The 13,646-nt window shown below is 41.1% G+C and overlaps 1 protein-coding gene across 7 annotated transcripts in view; it reads right to left on the bottom strand.

The window, feature by feature from the left end:
- Positions 1 to 13,646, bottom strand: part of AK9 (adenylate kinase 9) — a 159,637-nt gene that overhangs the window by 142,272 nt on the left and 3,719 nt on the right. For all 7 annotated transcript variants that reach the window (XR_011388592.1, XM_008263360.4, XM_070073706.1 and 4 more), the window contains exons 2-5: positions 5,646 to 5,773; positions 3,991 to 4,054; positions 1,395 to 1,447; positions 1,199 to 1,295 (exon numbers count right to left, since the gene is read on the bottom strand). Coding sequence is in view for 6 of the 7 variants with exons in the window: in XM_008263360.4 (XP_008261582.3) it covers positions 1,199 to 1,295; positions 1,395 to 1,447; positions 3,991 to 4,054; positions 5,646 to 5,762 (331 nt within the window). In the remaining variant the exon portion in view is untranslated. The remainder of the gene's footprint in view (positions 1 to 1,198; positions 1,296 to 1,394; positions 1,448 to 3,990; positions 4,055 to 5,645; positions 5,774 to 13,646) is intronic.

The following is a 13,646-nucleotide window of genomic DNA, read 5'->3' as shown; positions in this document are numbered from 1 at the left end:
AGCCCACTGTATCAATTAATATGCGTTCTGAGGTCATTTAGTGACCTAATTTAGAATTTTGTGATTGCCCTTTTACCCTTTTGTTCATCTAACCTCCTACATTCTGGGTATTTCTCCCTGCTTCATCATCTTGATCACTGATGCATGGATAGATGGTTTACAGATAAGCTCTATCTGCCTGTCTGTGCCATTATGTATCTATATTACAGAGGTATTTATAATATACATAGAAAAGTCATATATGTATTATATATATAATTATGAATTATAGAGGTCTATATGTACATGGATAAATATAATTCATTCTACGGACCATCTACATACACATGTGATCTATGTAGACAGCGAGCTTTTGGTCTACGGAGACTATGGTCACACATTTGCACTGTAAGTCTGCTTCTGCTGCTTCCATTATTGATTTACTCTGGCAGTCTTGGCTTTACTTTACCACACGGTATTTTCATCTGTATTCTTAACAGTTACAATGCACTCTTCTAACTTACTGAGACTATAAAGCAGCTAAGATTTCCTTCTTTCATTTAATAAGCCTACTTCAGGTAGATGATTTTCTCCCAAGCTCATCTTCATTTTTTTCCCTTTCTTTTGCAAAATGTCTTAGAGTTTGCTCTTTTCTTTTTAGTCATTCTGAGCTCCAGTGGTTTTGGTCTTGAGAAATCACAGACCCCAAGCCCTTGCTCAGCATCCATCCATACTTGAATTTTCACATTCGGAGTTGGAGGGCTGACTGTTGAGACAGGCTGAAGTCTGCCAGGATCTGGAGCCAGATGAAAGTTGGTGCTGTTCCTATTCCCATTCCTGCCTTGTGAGGGTTGATTTACACAGAGAGACCCACCCAACGACAGGACTGAGTCACAAGACTCGGGGTGAATGTGGCAGTGCTAATCAGCGGCTATGAGCATTACCAGGTGAGCCACGGAAGCTTTCTGATGCTTTTGTTGAATGACACAATGCTAAATAAAACCGGGCCATATAAAGATAAAAGTAATGTTTTCTTACATGTATAGAATAAAAACCAAGTAAACAAGCAAATAAAACTATCTGAACTGCTCAGCTGAATCCAGATACCCAGTGTTTGTGCCGAGACAAAAGAAAGAGCAACCCCAGCAACTATCTGTGTCTCTGACACAGCCCTAGTGTTAAGGCGGTTTTACCGGTGGCAGGTGTAGAACATGCATACCAAAGTGAGACACTTCTGGGGAGTTGATCTTTTCCAGTATTAGCTTGATGACAAGTTCATCTGGAATGCTTTGACCACTGAACAGCATCGATTTCAACTAAGGACAGACACAGACATTGTATGTTACTCTATAATACATCTGTGACACAGGGCTTTTATTGTAATTACAGTAAGTTTGAAATTTAGATTTGTTTACCATACTTCCTAATTCGTTTTCGACAGCAATGTATTCTTCCAAAACTGGTAATGCTAAAAATGAATTTGAAATATTAGCACAAACTGGTATTAGGATAGTCAAAATAAGAAACACTTTTGAACATCTTGTGACTGGTAACAAAAATTAACATCTGTAGGTAACTATGATATACGATACACATCCACACACATTATGTAGTTTAAAGACTAACCAAAACAGGAGCAGAAGAATCAAATTCATAGAGAAGTTGTCGCCGCCAGTTGCTGGCTGAAGACACTTGGGGAGCTAACTCCCTACACACCTCTGGGCCTGGGATGGATAGGCCCTGTGTAGTATACAAGAGATTGGAAGATGGAATGAGGTGGTGCATTTGACAATGGTTTGTAAGTTGTAAAGTATCACACAGAAGTGTACATTAGGGGCTGGCGCTGTGGTGTAGTAGGCTAAGCCTCTGCCTGCAGTGCAGCATCCCTCATGGGTGCTGGTTTGAGTCCCGGCTGCTCCACTTCCAATCCAGCTCTCTGCTATGGCCTGGGAAAGCAGTAGAGGATGGCTCAAGTGCTTGGGCCCCTGCATCCACGTGGGAAACTTGGAAGAAGCTCCTGGCTCCTGGCTTCAGATTGGCTCAGCTCCAGCCGCTGCGGCTATTTGGGGAGTGAACCAGAGACCTCTCTCTCTCTCTCTCGCTCTCTCTCTCTGCCTCTCTGTAACTCTGCCTTTCAAATAAACAAATCTTTAAAGAAAGTGTACATCAGTGTATGAGTATTTGTTCAGAAACTTTTGGAGACATACAGTTATGTCCAGAGCCCATTAACTTTGCACATTGATGATATAAAGTGAAAGTATGCATCAAGAAATATTAAAATAGATAAACACTCATTAGAAAGTGGGGTGCTGGGCTGAAATTCCAGTGATTTATTTCCTTTCTGAGATGATATATGCTATCCCTTCATGGAGAACATCAGGAAAGACAGAACCTTGACCTAGGGGAGCACCCAGAGGCCAAATGATATCACTATGTCACTGGTATTCTTTAAGATTTCCTAGAGGAGAAATATTTTGTTCAAGGGAAGAGGCAAATTTTGAAGTTCTGTGGGTGTGCTATGTATTACCAAATGGTTCTCCACCCTGTCACATCCCTACTATACCAGATCACAATTTTACTAGCAGTATGGAATGCCTACTTCATAACACCTTCTCCAACAATGACTATAGTAATTTAAAAATTTATTTGTTGGTGGGGGGAGAGGGATATCTCCCATTGACTGGTTCCCTCCCCAAATGCCTGCAACAGCTGGGTATGGGCCAAAGCTGGGGGCCAGGGAGTCAATTCAGGTATCTCCAGGGAACCAGCTACATGGGCCACCACCTGCTGCCTCCTAGGGAATGCATTAGCAGGAAGCTGGAATTGGCAGTGCAGCCGGAACTCTATTCCAGGCACTCTGACAAGGGATGTAGGTGTCCCAAGTGGCATCTTCACCACCAGGCCAAGAACATACCTCGGCTACAGCAGCTTTAAAAGATTCACTGCCAGTTGACAGGCAAATATGGATCAATATTATTTCAATTAAGATTTCATTGACCAACAATGAGGTTAAACTCTTTTTTCTTATATAGTCTTTTTATTGTTACTTTTATGAATTGCCTAATCCTTCTTTTCCTTCTGGTATATAATTTTTTTTCTGGCATATAACTCTACTGGTGAGGATAATACTTACATATTAAGATATCAACCCCTTGTCTTATATACTGCAGAGAATGCAAGGATATAAACAAAAATATACTTTATATACAAAAAGTAAAATTTAGCATTGAAAATAAGTTCTGGCAAGTGGTTTCAAGAAAAGTTGTGAGAGTTCTTTCCTTCTCATGCTTCCTAAGAAGATATGCAGGCTGGCGCCACGGCTCACTAGGCTAATCCTCCGCCTTGCAGCACCGGCACACCGGGTTCTAGTCCTGGTCGGGGCGCCAGATTCTGTCCCGGTTGCCCCTCTTCCAGGCCAGCTCTCTGCTGTGGCCCGGGAGTGCAGTGGAGGATGGCCCAAGTGCTTGGGCCCTGCACTCCATGGGAGACCAGGAGAAGTACCTGGCTCCTGCCATCGGATCAGCGTGGTGCGTCGGCCGCAGCGCGCCGGCCGCGGCGGCCATTGGAGGTGAACCAACGGCAAAGAAAGACCTTTCTCTCTGTCTCTCTCTCTCACTGTCCACTCTGCCTGTCAAAAAAAAAAAAAAAAAAAAAAAAAAAAAGAAGATATGCAAAGCACACATTTCCCAAATAGTTCTAAATCAGGCAATTCAAGGGTCTGAGTCAGTAAGATGGAGTCAAGGCCATTTCATAAGCCCCCTAAATCCTATAAACAAAACGAGGACTAATAGAAGGGTGAGGCATGAAGGGATTGATACTATTATAAAGATAACATGGTAATTGCTGGGTTGATAGGTGGATAGAGGTATGCTAAAGCAATTAGAGCAAAATGTTAATCATAGATTCTAGACGGTGGTGGACAAAACAGGTATATGATGTTCATTGTATAGTTCTGTTATACATCTTTACAAGTTTTCATAATAAGCATTTGGGGAAAAAGATAAAGTTTACCTTCAACACGAATACATTTCCATGTTTGTGCAATCTGATTGGCTAATGTTGTCTTTCCAACTCCCTTTAAAAAGAGAATGACCATTTAAAACCCAGCAGTACAGTCATCTGACAGTGAAAGAGATATAGCAATTTTTAAAGATCCTGTTATAGTTACTATCATATCAATGTTACAAAGTATTTTTCCTGTAAAAAATGAGGAATAGACTGCAGGCATTTACAGCTTTGTTTCTTCTACTAACCCTTGCATTGGCCACATTTCCAGAAGTGATTTAAATAAAATCTTTTAAATTAGGAAAATAGCTCTGAAATCAGGAAGCTGAAGCATTATGGAGGTAAACTCTTTCATTGTAAAATTTTGTGATTTTAATTACAAACCACTGCAATTCTATTGACATTCATCAACTTATTTCCCTAAAAAAATTTATAACAACAAATGTTTTGATGGCAGAAAAAATCCTTAACTGACATCTTTGGAAATTATATTTTTAAGATAAAAGGCCATTATTCATGAGGTAATATTTGCATTTGATTGCATTATAGTTGACTTCTCAAAATTATATTTATAGAAATAATAAAAGTTGTTGGAACTCTCTTTGTGCTTGTCCTAAGGTCCCTATAAAATTAGAGATCCAGCCGGCGCCGTGGCTCAATAGGCTAATCCTCCACCTTGCGGCGCCGGCACACCGGGTTCTAGACCCGGTTGGGGCGCCGGATTCTGTCCCGGTTGCCCCTCTTCCAGGCCAGCTCTCTGCTATGGCCAGGGAGTGCAGTGGAGGATGGCCCAGGTGCTTGGGCCCTGCACCCCATGGGAGACCAGGAAAAGCACCTGGCTCCTGGCTCCTGCCAGGATCAGCGCGGTGCGCCGGCTGCAGCGGCGGCCATTGGAGGGTGAACCAGCGGCAAAAGGAAGACCTTTCTCTCTCTGTCTCTCTCTCTCACTGTCCACTCTGCCTGTCAAAAAAAAAAAAAAAAAAAAAAAAAAAAAAAAAAAAAAAATTAGAGATCCAGGAATCATCTCTGGTGCTCTGGAGAGGCTGTTTCATTAGCCAGCTCAGGGCCCTCTGACGCCAGCCATCAGCTAGCTCACAGGCTGAAAATAGCACTGTCTATAGGTCATTGCCAGAACTGTCCAGAAAGGCAAACTTCTCTGACAGCCATTTTTGGTTTCTTTCTGTTTTGTGGCAAGATGATACGTGGATCCTCTAACACACTGTACGTAAAGACCCAACATTGCCTCTTATTAGCTTCAGGTGTTAACATGACAAGCTCTCAACTTGTCTTGAGAGTGTCCTATCATCACAAATCTGGAGAGTCTCACAACAATTTCAAAGAAAGTTGTAGAGGCAAATCCAGTGTGACATAACTTTAGATCACATACTGCTGACAATGATCATGGAGCAGTGTTTGGGTGAATTAATTTCCTCACATTTAAAAATGAACATAAATACATCCTAGGCTCCTCTTAAATTACAATGTATAAAAAGTTATAAATTTATAATCAATATTATATCACATTTTAAGTTATACAATAAACACCTGTCATACACTCTATTAGCATACTATATAGTTTTCATTTGTATATGCTAACTTATAAGATTATGGTTTAAAAACTAAATAAAATACTGAGTAATAGGCCAGAAGAGATGACTTACTGGTTTTCCAAATACAGCAAAGCAAACAGGTTTGGACAATAAAAAATTTCTTTCAATCTCATCTTCACTAAATATATCAGCAAAAGGATACTCCTCTGTCTTCTCTTGAGAAGTCATAATGCAAAATACTAGAAAAAGAAAGAGTAAGATTGTTAAAGAACCTAATTTGGTTGGAGTAGGCAGACTAGAGAGAGCTGGAATAATGTGTGAATTCACATGGTCCGAAAGCTGCTCCGTACCACTAAACACGTGGGTTTTTGTCAGAAATTGAAAATAAAATAAACTCATCTATTAAAACAGTAACAGTCTCTTAGTTTGAGACACAAACAGAAGTGCAACTACATGCTGTATAAAATAGAACTCAAATACACTGTCCTGAGAAGATCAGATTAAGGAAAATAGTACATCCATATATGTATAAATACACATATGTCCTTATGCTTACATTAAGTATATTATATATACATACATAGGAGTATATATATGTTTTGCCACAAACACAAAAGACAATACTAACTAAATATATTAGATTCATATTTTTACATTTTAGGAAACTTTGGCTAATGTTTATAGGAACATATAATGCCTATCAGAATATATATTTATTTATTTTAAAATTATTTATAGAAATGTTTTGTTATTTTGAGTATTAAATAGATTTCTAAGCACAGAGCCCCAATTTAAAACATTATAAGAACTAAGTTTTCCACTTACAATGGTTCTGTTGGAATCAAACAGAAACAAAGTAGGTAGTAGTACTGAAAATTTGTTTTTACATAAAGACCATTCTTGTCGTCAAGAACTTTTATATTATTTACATATTTATACTTACAAAATATTTACATATAATCTAGAATATTTCAAATATGTAAATAGTAAAAATAACATAGGTCATAGCTCCCAACCATGATGAAATAACATTAAAAATAATTATAAAAGTACTTTTTAATTTAATTTATTTGAGAGGTAAAGTTACAGTGAGAGGGAGAGACAGAGAGAAAGGTCTTCCATCTGCTGCTTCACTTTCCAAATGGCAGCAACAGCCAGAGCTGAGCTGATCCGAAGCCAGGAGCCAAGAGTCAGGAGCTTCTTCTGGGTCTCCCATGTGGGTTCAGGGGCCCAAGGACTTGCGCCATCTTGTACTGCTTTCCCAGGCTATAGCAGACAGATGTATCAGAAGAGAAGCATCTAGGACTAGAACTGGTACCCCATGGGATGCCAGTGCTGCAGGTGGAGGATTAACCTACTGTGCTACAGTGCCAGCCCCATAAAAGTAATTTCAAAAATTCTAATTCTTGGGCTGGCACTGTGGTACGGTGGGTTAAAGCCCTGGCCTACAGCATTGGCATCCCATATGGGCGCCAGTTCAAGTCCTGGCTGTTCAATTTCCGATCCAGCTCCCTGCTGATGCACCTGGGAGAGCCGTGGAGAATGGCCCAAGTGCCTGGGTCCCTGGACTCATGTGGGAGACTTGGGAGAAGCTCCTGGCTTCTGGCTTTGGATCAGCTCAGCTCTGGCTGTTGTAGCCATCTGGGGAGTGAATCAGCAGATGGAAGATCTCTCTCTGTCTCTACCTCTCTCTGTAACTCTCTTTCAAATAAATAAAATAAATCGTTAAAAAATTCTAATTCTTGAAAAGTAAAAAGAAATAATGTTTTTCCAAATATTATATCAAAGTAAAATTATAAAATATTAACAAATAATGATAATGTTATTATTTATTAGCACTCTTAAATACTATAATTAAGATGATATACAATTTTTTTTTTAAAAAGTAATTCTTTCCTTTTAGACTAGCAATAACAACAAAATCTCACAATTGCACAAAAACTATACAAGAAACAAATACATTTAGTAAGAAATATGTACTAATTATAAAATCTTGCTGGGGCTGGCGCTGTGGCGCAGTGGGTTAACGCCCTGGCCTGAAGTGCCAGCATCCCATATGGGCACTGGTTCGAGACCCGGCTGCTCCACTTCCGGTCCAGCTCTCTGCTGTGGCCTGGGAAAGCAGAGGAAGACGGCCCAAGTCCTTGGACCCCTGCACTCATGTGGCAGATCTGGAGGAAGTTCTTGGCACCTGGCTTTGGATAGGCTCAGCTCCAGCCGTTGTGGCCAATTGGTGAATGAACCATTGGATGGAAGACCTCTCTCTCTCTCTCTCTCTGCCTGTCCTCTCTCTGTGTAACTCTGACTTTCAAATAAAATAAATAATCTTTAAAAAAACTTGCTGATGGATATTAAAAAACCAATGAAGAACCATAATATGTTTCTACATGGAAAGATTGAATTTCGTCAAGATATCAACCATATTCAAATTAATACATATACTTAAATTATTATTATAATCTGATTCTTTGTGTGTGTGTCACATAGTAAGGTGTGCCAGCCCTACCAAATACAAACTCACCTATAATATTGTAAAATATAGTAGAGGATGAATCACTTAGGAGAACTGGCTATACATAAAGAACTCTCAAAACTCAACAGTAAAAAAAACAAAAAACAAAAATAAACAAACAAAAAACCCCATGATCCAATTAGAAAACAGGCCAAAGATCTGAAGAGACATTTCACCAAAGAAGTTATACAGATGACAAAGAAACACACAAAGAGATGTTAAAGATCATTCGCCATTAGACAAATGAAAATCAAAACCACAATGAGATATCACTATACACTTACCAAAATGGCTAAAAAAAAAAAACAAGGACAACACCAGACGCTGGTAAAGGTGCGGAGGAACTGGACCCCTCACATACAGCCAGCAGGAATCTAAAATGGCACAATAGTGTGGCAGTTTCTTAAAAAACCAAAACACACAATAACCATATGACCCAGCAACTGCACTCCTTGGCATTTATCGCAGAGAATAGAGGATTTATGTCCACATAAGAATTTATACATGAATATTTATGGCAGCTTTACTCATAACAGTCCCCAAATGGAAATAATCCTGTTGTCCTTCTGCACATGAAAACGTAAACTGGTCCATCTCTATGGAGTGTGACAGTAACAAAAACAAATGAATTATCAATATACAGAACAATCTGGATCAACCTCTGAAGAGTTATGCAGAAGAATAACAAGAAAAAGTTAAGCCCCAAAGCTACATATTTTGTGATTTTTATAAGAGGCAAGTCCAAGATGGCAACATGCAAGACCCACAGAGATCTGTGACAACGGCTGATAAACCACGGCATTCTACAGGGTGAGACAAATGAGCAGCCGAGACAGTGATGAACTTACACACCTGAAAAGGACAAAGAGCAAATGAAGCAAAAGCTGATGTCAGCCATCACCATGGAAAATCACGATACCTTGCTCAGTTTTCAGGTCCAGAGCCCATGTACTACAGGGGGGTTTAGGAGCCCTGAAGAATGATCTTACAACCCTGCAAGTATTTACAATCGTGATCTCCCAGTCCTGTTCCAGGAGAACCTACAACCACTCACAGGAGAAATGCACAGTATGAAAACTGGAATATCCTCTTTAAAGGCTGTTGGACACAGGGTCTGAGCTGACACCACTGCCTGGAGATCCCAAAATGCCATCATGCTCCCCTGTGACAGTGAGGAGAAATGGAGAGCCAGTAATACATGGAGTCTTGGCTCAAGTCTGCCTTACACTGCGTACAGTGGGTCTGTGGGATCATCCCAGGGTTAATTTCCTGGTCCTTGAGTGCATAACTGGGACAGCAGATGGCGAAACCTTCACAGTGGTTCCCTGTCTAGGGAGTTAGATGTCAGTGTGGTAGAAGAGACCAAGGGGCTGGCGCTGTGGCACAGAGGGTTAATGCCCTGGCCTGAAGCGCCTGCATCCCATATGGGCACCAGTTTGAGACCCAGCTGCTCCATTTCCAATCCAGCTCTCTGATATGGCCTGGGAAAGTAGTAGAAGATGGCCCAAGTCCTTGGGCCCCTGAACCCGCGTGGGTGGCCTGGAAGAAGCTCCTGGCTCCTGGCTTCGGATTGGTGCAACTCCGGCCATTGTGGCCAATTGGGGAGTGAACCATCAGATGGAAGACCTCTTTCTCTCTGACTCTCCTCTCTCTATGTAACTCTGACTTATAAATAAATAAATCTTTAAAAAAAAAAAAAAAGAAGAGACCAAGTGGAAGCTCATGAAACCTGTGGGCAAGATAAACCATAGTAAATCACCGTGGATGAAGAGTGTTACTCGAAATTATTTAAAAGATGCATGGTCCTGCTTAGTTCTCCAGCCTGGCTTGTGCAAAAGCCAGAGAGAAAGAGAGTGAAAGGGGACAACAGATGAGGGCAGCCCACTGTAAATCTAACCAAGGTCAGCCCAACTGCAACTGCTGCGCAGATGCGATCTTTACCAGATCAGCACAGCCTCTTGTACTTGGAATGCCAAGTCTGATGTGGCAGATGCATGCCTTCATTTCGATCCCCACCGAGAAAGAGGATCTGAGCAGTCTGTATTCTCTTTGAAGGCTCAGCAGTGCACATTCAGTCACACCGAGGACTCACACAGTCACACAGTGCAGAGGTGGCTTGCTGATACACAATACTGACAATATCAGAGCTGGTGAGCAGGCAGTGGCAAGCATTCTGGATGCCCTCAGGAGCACACGAGCAGAACAAAGTGGGAGGTGAACCTTGCTGCTTTGGTGAAATTTTAAAGGGCCAGTGACATCTGGAGACATTCTCATAAGGTAAAGGATAAGTTATTGCACTTTACACCTTCTCCCTTTAAAAAAAGAGAGGCACAGTATTTTGTAGGTCTATTTTGTTTTTGGAGACAGCATGAAAAGCATACTTGAAAATGCTGTTCTGGGGCCAGTGTCGTGGTGCAGTAGGTTAATCCTCCACCTGCGGTGCTGGCATCCCATATGGGCGCCTGTTCTAATACTGGCTGCTCCTCCTCCAGTCCAGCTCTCTGCTATGGCCTGGGAAAGCAGTAGAGGATGCCCCAAGTACTTGGGCCCCTGCACCCGCATGAGAAATGGGAAGAAGCACCTGGCTCCTGGCTTCGGATTGGCGTAGCTCCGGCCATCGCGGCCATTTGGAGAGTGAACCGATGGTCAGAAGACCTTTCTGTCTCTCCCTCTCACTGTCTGTAACTCTACTTCTCAAATAAATAAAATCTTAAAAAAAAGAAAATGCTGTTCTGACCCATTAACAGGTAACTAGAAAAGCTCTGTTTTGTGGTGCAGTCAAAGCAAGAGGAAGCTCTCTAATACTTCCAAGCTACGGCAGCAGGGGCTTTGCTTCCTGGGCCATCCACCTGGCCAGATCTCACGATGCTATAGGTATGCGATGTATGTTATGGAGTTAGAGGAAAGCCACAGCCGGAAGCTCTCTGTGTAGCTCCTTGCAGTCTGCAGCAGAGAGCTATTCTCCAAAGAGCAGCTCTTGGCATGCTCCTGGCTCTGGTAGAGAATGGATTTCTGGGAATAGGCTACGAAGGAACTGCACAATTCACCTGCCCATCATGAGCTGGGTGTGTCAGACAGACCAAGTCCTAAAGTTGGGTAGGCGGAGCAGCAATCCAGGGAATGGTCAAAATAAAACATTGGGTTCAGCATTCCTCAATATAATCAAAGCAATTTATAAAAAACCCACAGCCAGCATCCTATTGAATGGGGAAAAGTTGGAAGCATTTCCACTGAAATCTGGCACCAGGCAGGGATGCCCACTCTCACCACTGCTATTTAACACAGTTCTGGAAGTTTTAGCCAGAGCCATCAGACAAGAAAAAGAAATCAAAGGAATACAAATCAAGAAGGAAGAAGTCAAACTATCCCTCTTTGCAGACGATATGATTCTGTATTTAGAGGATCCAAAGAACTCTACTAAGAGACTATTGGAACTCATAGAGGAGTTTGGCAAAGCGGCAGGATATAAAATCAATGCACAAAAATCAACAGCCTTTGTATACACAAGCAATGCCATGACTGAGAAAGAACTGCTAAGATCAATCCCATTCACAATAGCTACAAAAACAATCAAATACCTTGGAATAAACTTAACCAAGGACGTTAAAGATCTCTACGATGAAAATTACAAAACCTTAAAGAAAGAAATAGAAGAGGATACCAAGAAATGGAAAAATCTTCCATGCTCATGGATTGGAAGAATCAACATCATCAAAATGTCCATTCTCCCAAAAGCAATTTATAGATTCAATGCAATCCCAATCAAGATACCGAAGACATTCTTCGCAGATCTAGAAAAAATGATGCTGAAATTCATATGGAGGCACAAGAGACCTCGAATAGCTAAAGCAATCTTGTACAACAAAAACAAAGCCGGAGGCATCACAATACCAGACTTCAGGACATACTACAGGGCAGTTGTAATCAAAACAGCATGGTACTGGTACAGAAACAGATGGATAGACCAATGGAACAGAATTGAAACACCAGAAATCAATCCAAACATCTACAGCCAACTTATATTTGATCAAGGATCTAAAACTAATTCCTGGAGCAAGGACAGTCTATTCAATAAATGGTGCTGGGAAAACTGGATTTCCACGTGCAGAAGCATGAAGCAAGACCCCTACCTTACACCTTACACAAAAATCCACTCAACGTGGATTAAAGACCTAAATCTACGTCCTGACACCATTAAGTTATTAGAGAACATTGGAGAAACCCTTCAAGATATTGGCACAGGCAAAGAATTTCTGGAAAAGACCCGGGAGGCACAGACAGTCAAAGCCAAAATCAACTATTGGGACTGCATCAAATTGAGAAGTTTCTGTACTGCAAAAGAAACAGTCAGGAGAGTGAAGAGACAACCGACAGAATGGGAAAAAATATTTGCAAACTATGCAACAGATAAAGGGTTAATAATCAGAATCTACAAAGAGATCAAGAAACTCCACAAAAACAAAACCAACAACCCACTTAAGAGATGGGCCAAGGACTTCAATAGACATTTTTCAAAAGAGGAAATCCAAATGGCCAACAGGCACATGAAAAAATGTTCAAGGTCACTAGCAATCAGGGAAATGCAAATCAAAAGCACAATGAGGTTTCACCTCACCCCGGTTAGAATGGCTCACATTCAGAAATCTACCAACAACAGATGCTGGCGAGGATGTGGGGAAAAAGGGACACTAACCCACTGTTGGTGGGAATGCAAACTGGTCAAGCCACTATGGAAATCAGTCTGGAGATTCCTCAGAAACCTGAAGATAACCCTACCGTTCGACCCAGCCATCCCACTCCTTGGAATTTACCCAAAGGAGTTTAAATTGATAAACAAAAAAGCGGTCTGCACTCTAATGTTTATTGCAGCACAATTCACAATAGCCAAGACCTGGAACCAACCTAAATGCCCATCAATGGTAGACTGGATAAAGAAATTATGGGATATGTATTCTTTAGAATACTATACCACAGTAAGAAACAACGAAATCCAGTCATTTGCAACAAAATGGAGGAATCTGGAACACATCATGCTGAGTGAAGTAAGCCAGTCCCAAAGGGACAAATACCATATGTTCTCCCTGATCGGTGACAACTGACTGAACACCAAAAAGGAAACCTCCTGAAGTGAAATGGACACTATGAGAAATGGTGACTTGATCAGCATAGCCCTGACTGCTAATGGACAACTTAATACATTATCCCTCTTAGTATTTTTTTTGTCTGTTCTACTTAATATGACTGGTTTAATTCTGTAATTATCACACAGTTATTCTTAAGTGTTGAAAATTAACTGAAATGTGATCCCTGTTAAACATAAGAGTGGGAATAAGAGAGGGAAGAGATGTATAATTTGGGGCATGCTCGGGCTGACTTGCCCCAATTGGTAGAGTTGGAAACATACCAGGGGATTCCAATTCAATCCCATCAAGGTGGCATGTGCCAATGCCATCTCACTATTCCAAGTGATCAATTTCAGTTCACAATTGATCATAATGAAAGGACTAAGAGTCAAATGGAGCACATAAACAAGTCTAGTATCTGCTAACACTAACCGATAGAATAAATAAAGGGGAGAGTGATCCAACATGGGAGGTGAG

The sequence above is a fragment of the Oryctolagus cuniculus genome, chromosome 5 (genome assembly GCF_964237555.1).
Source record: "Oryctolagus cuniculus chromosome 5, mOryCun1.1, whole genome shotgun sequence".
Lineage (NCBI taxonomy): Eukaryota > Metazoa > Chordata > Mammalia > Lagomorpha > Leporidae > Oryctolagus > Oryctolagus cuniculus.
This window is presented reverse-complemented; position numbering and strand designations above follow the sequence as displayed.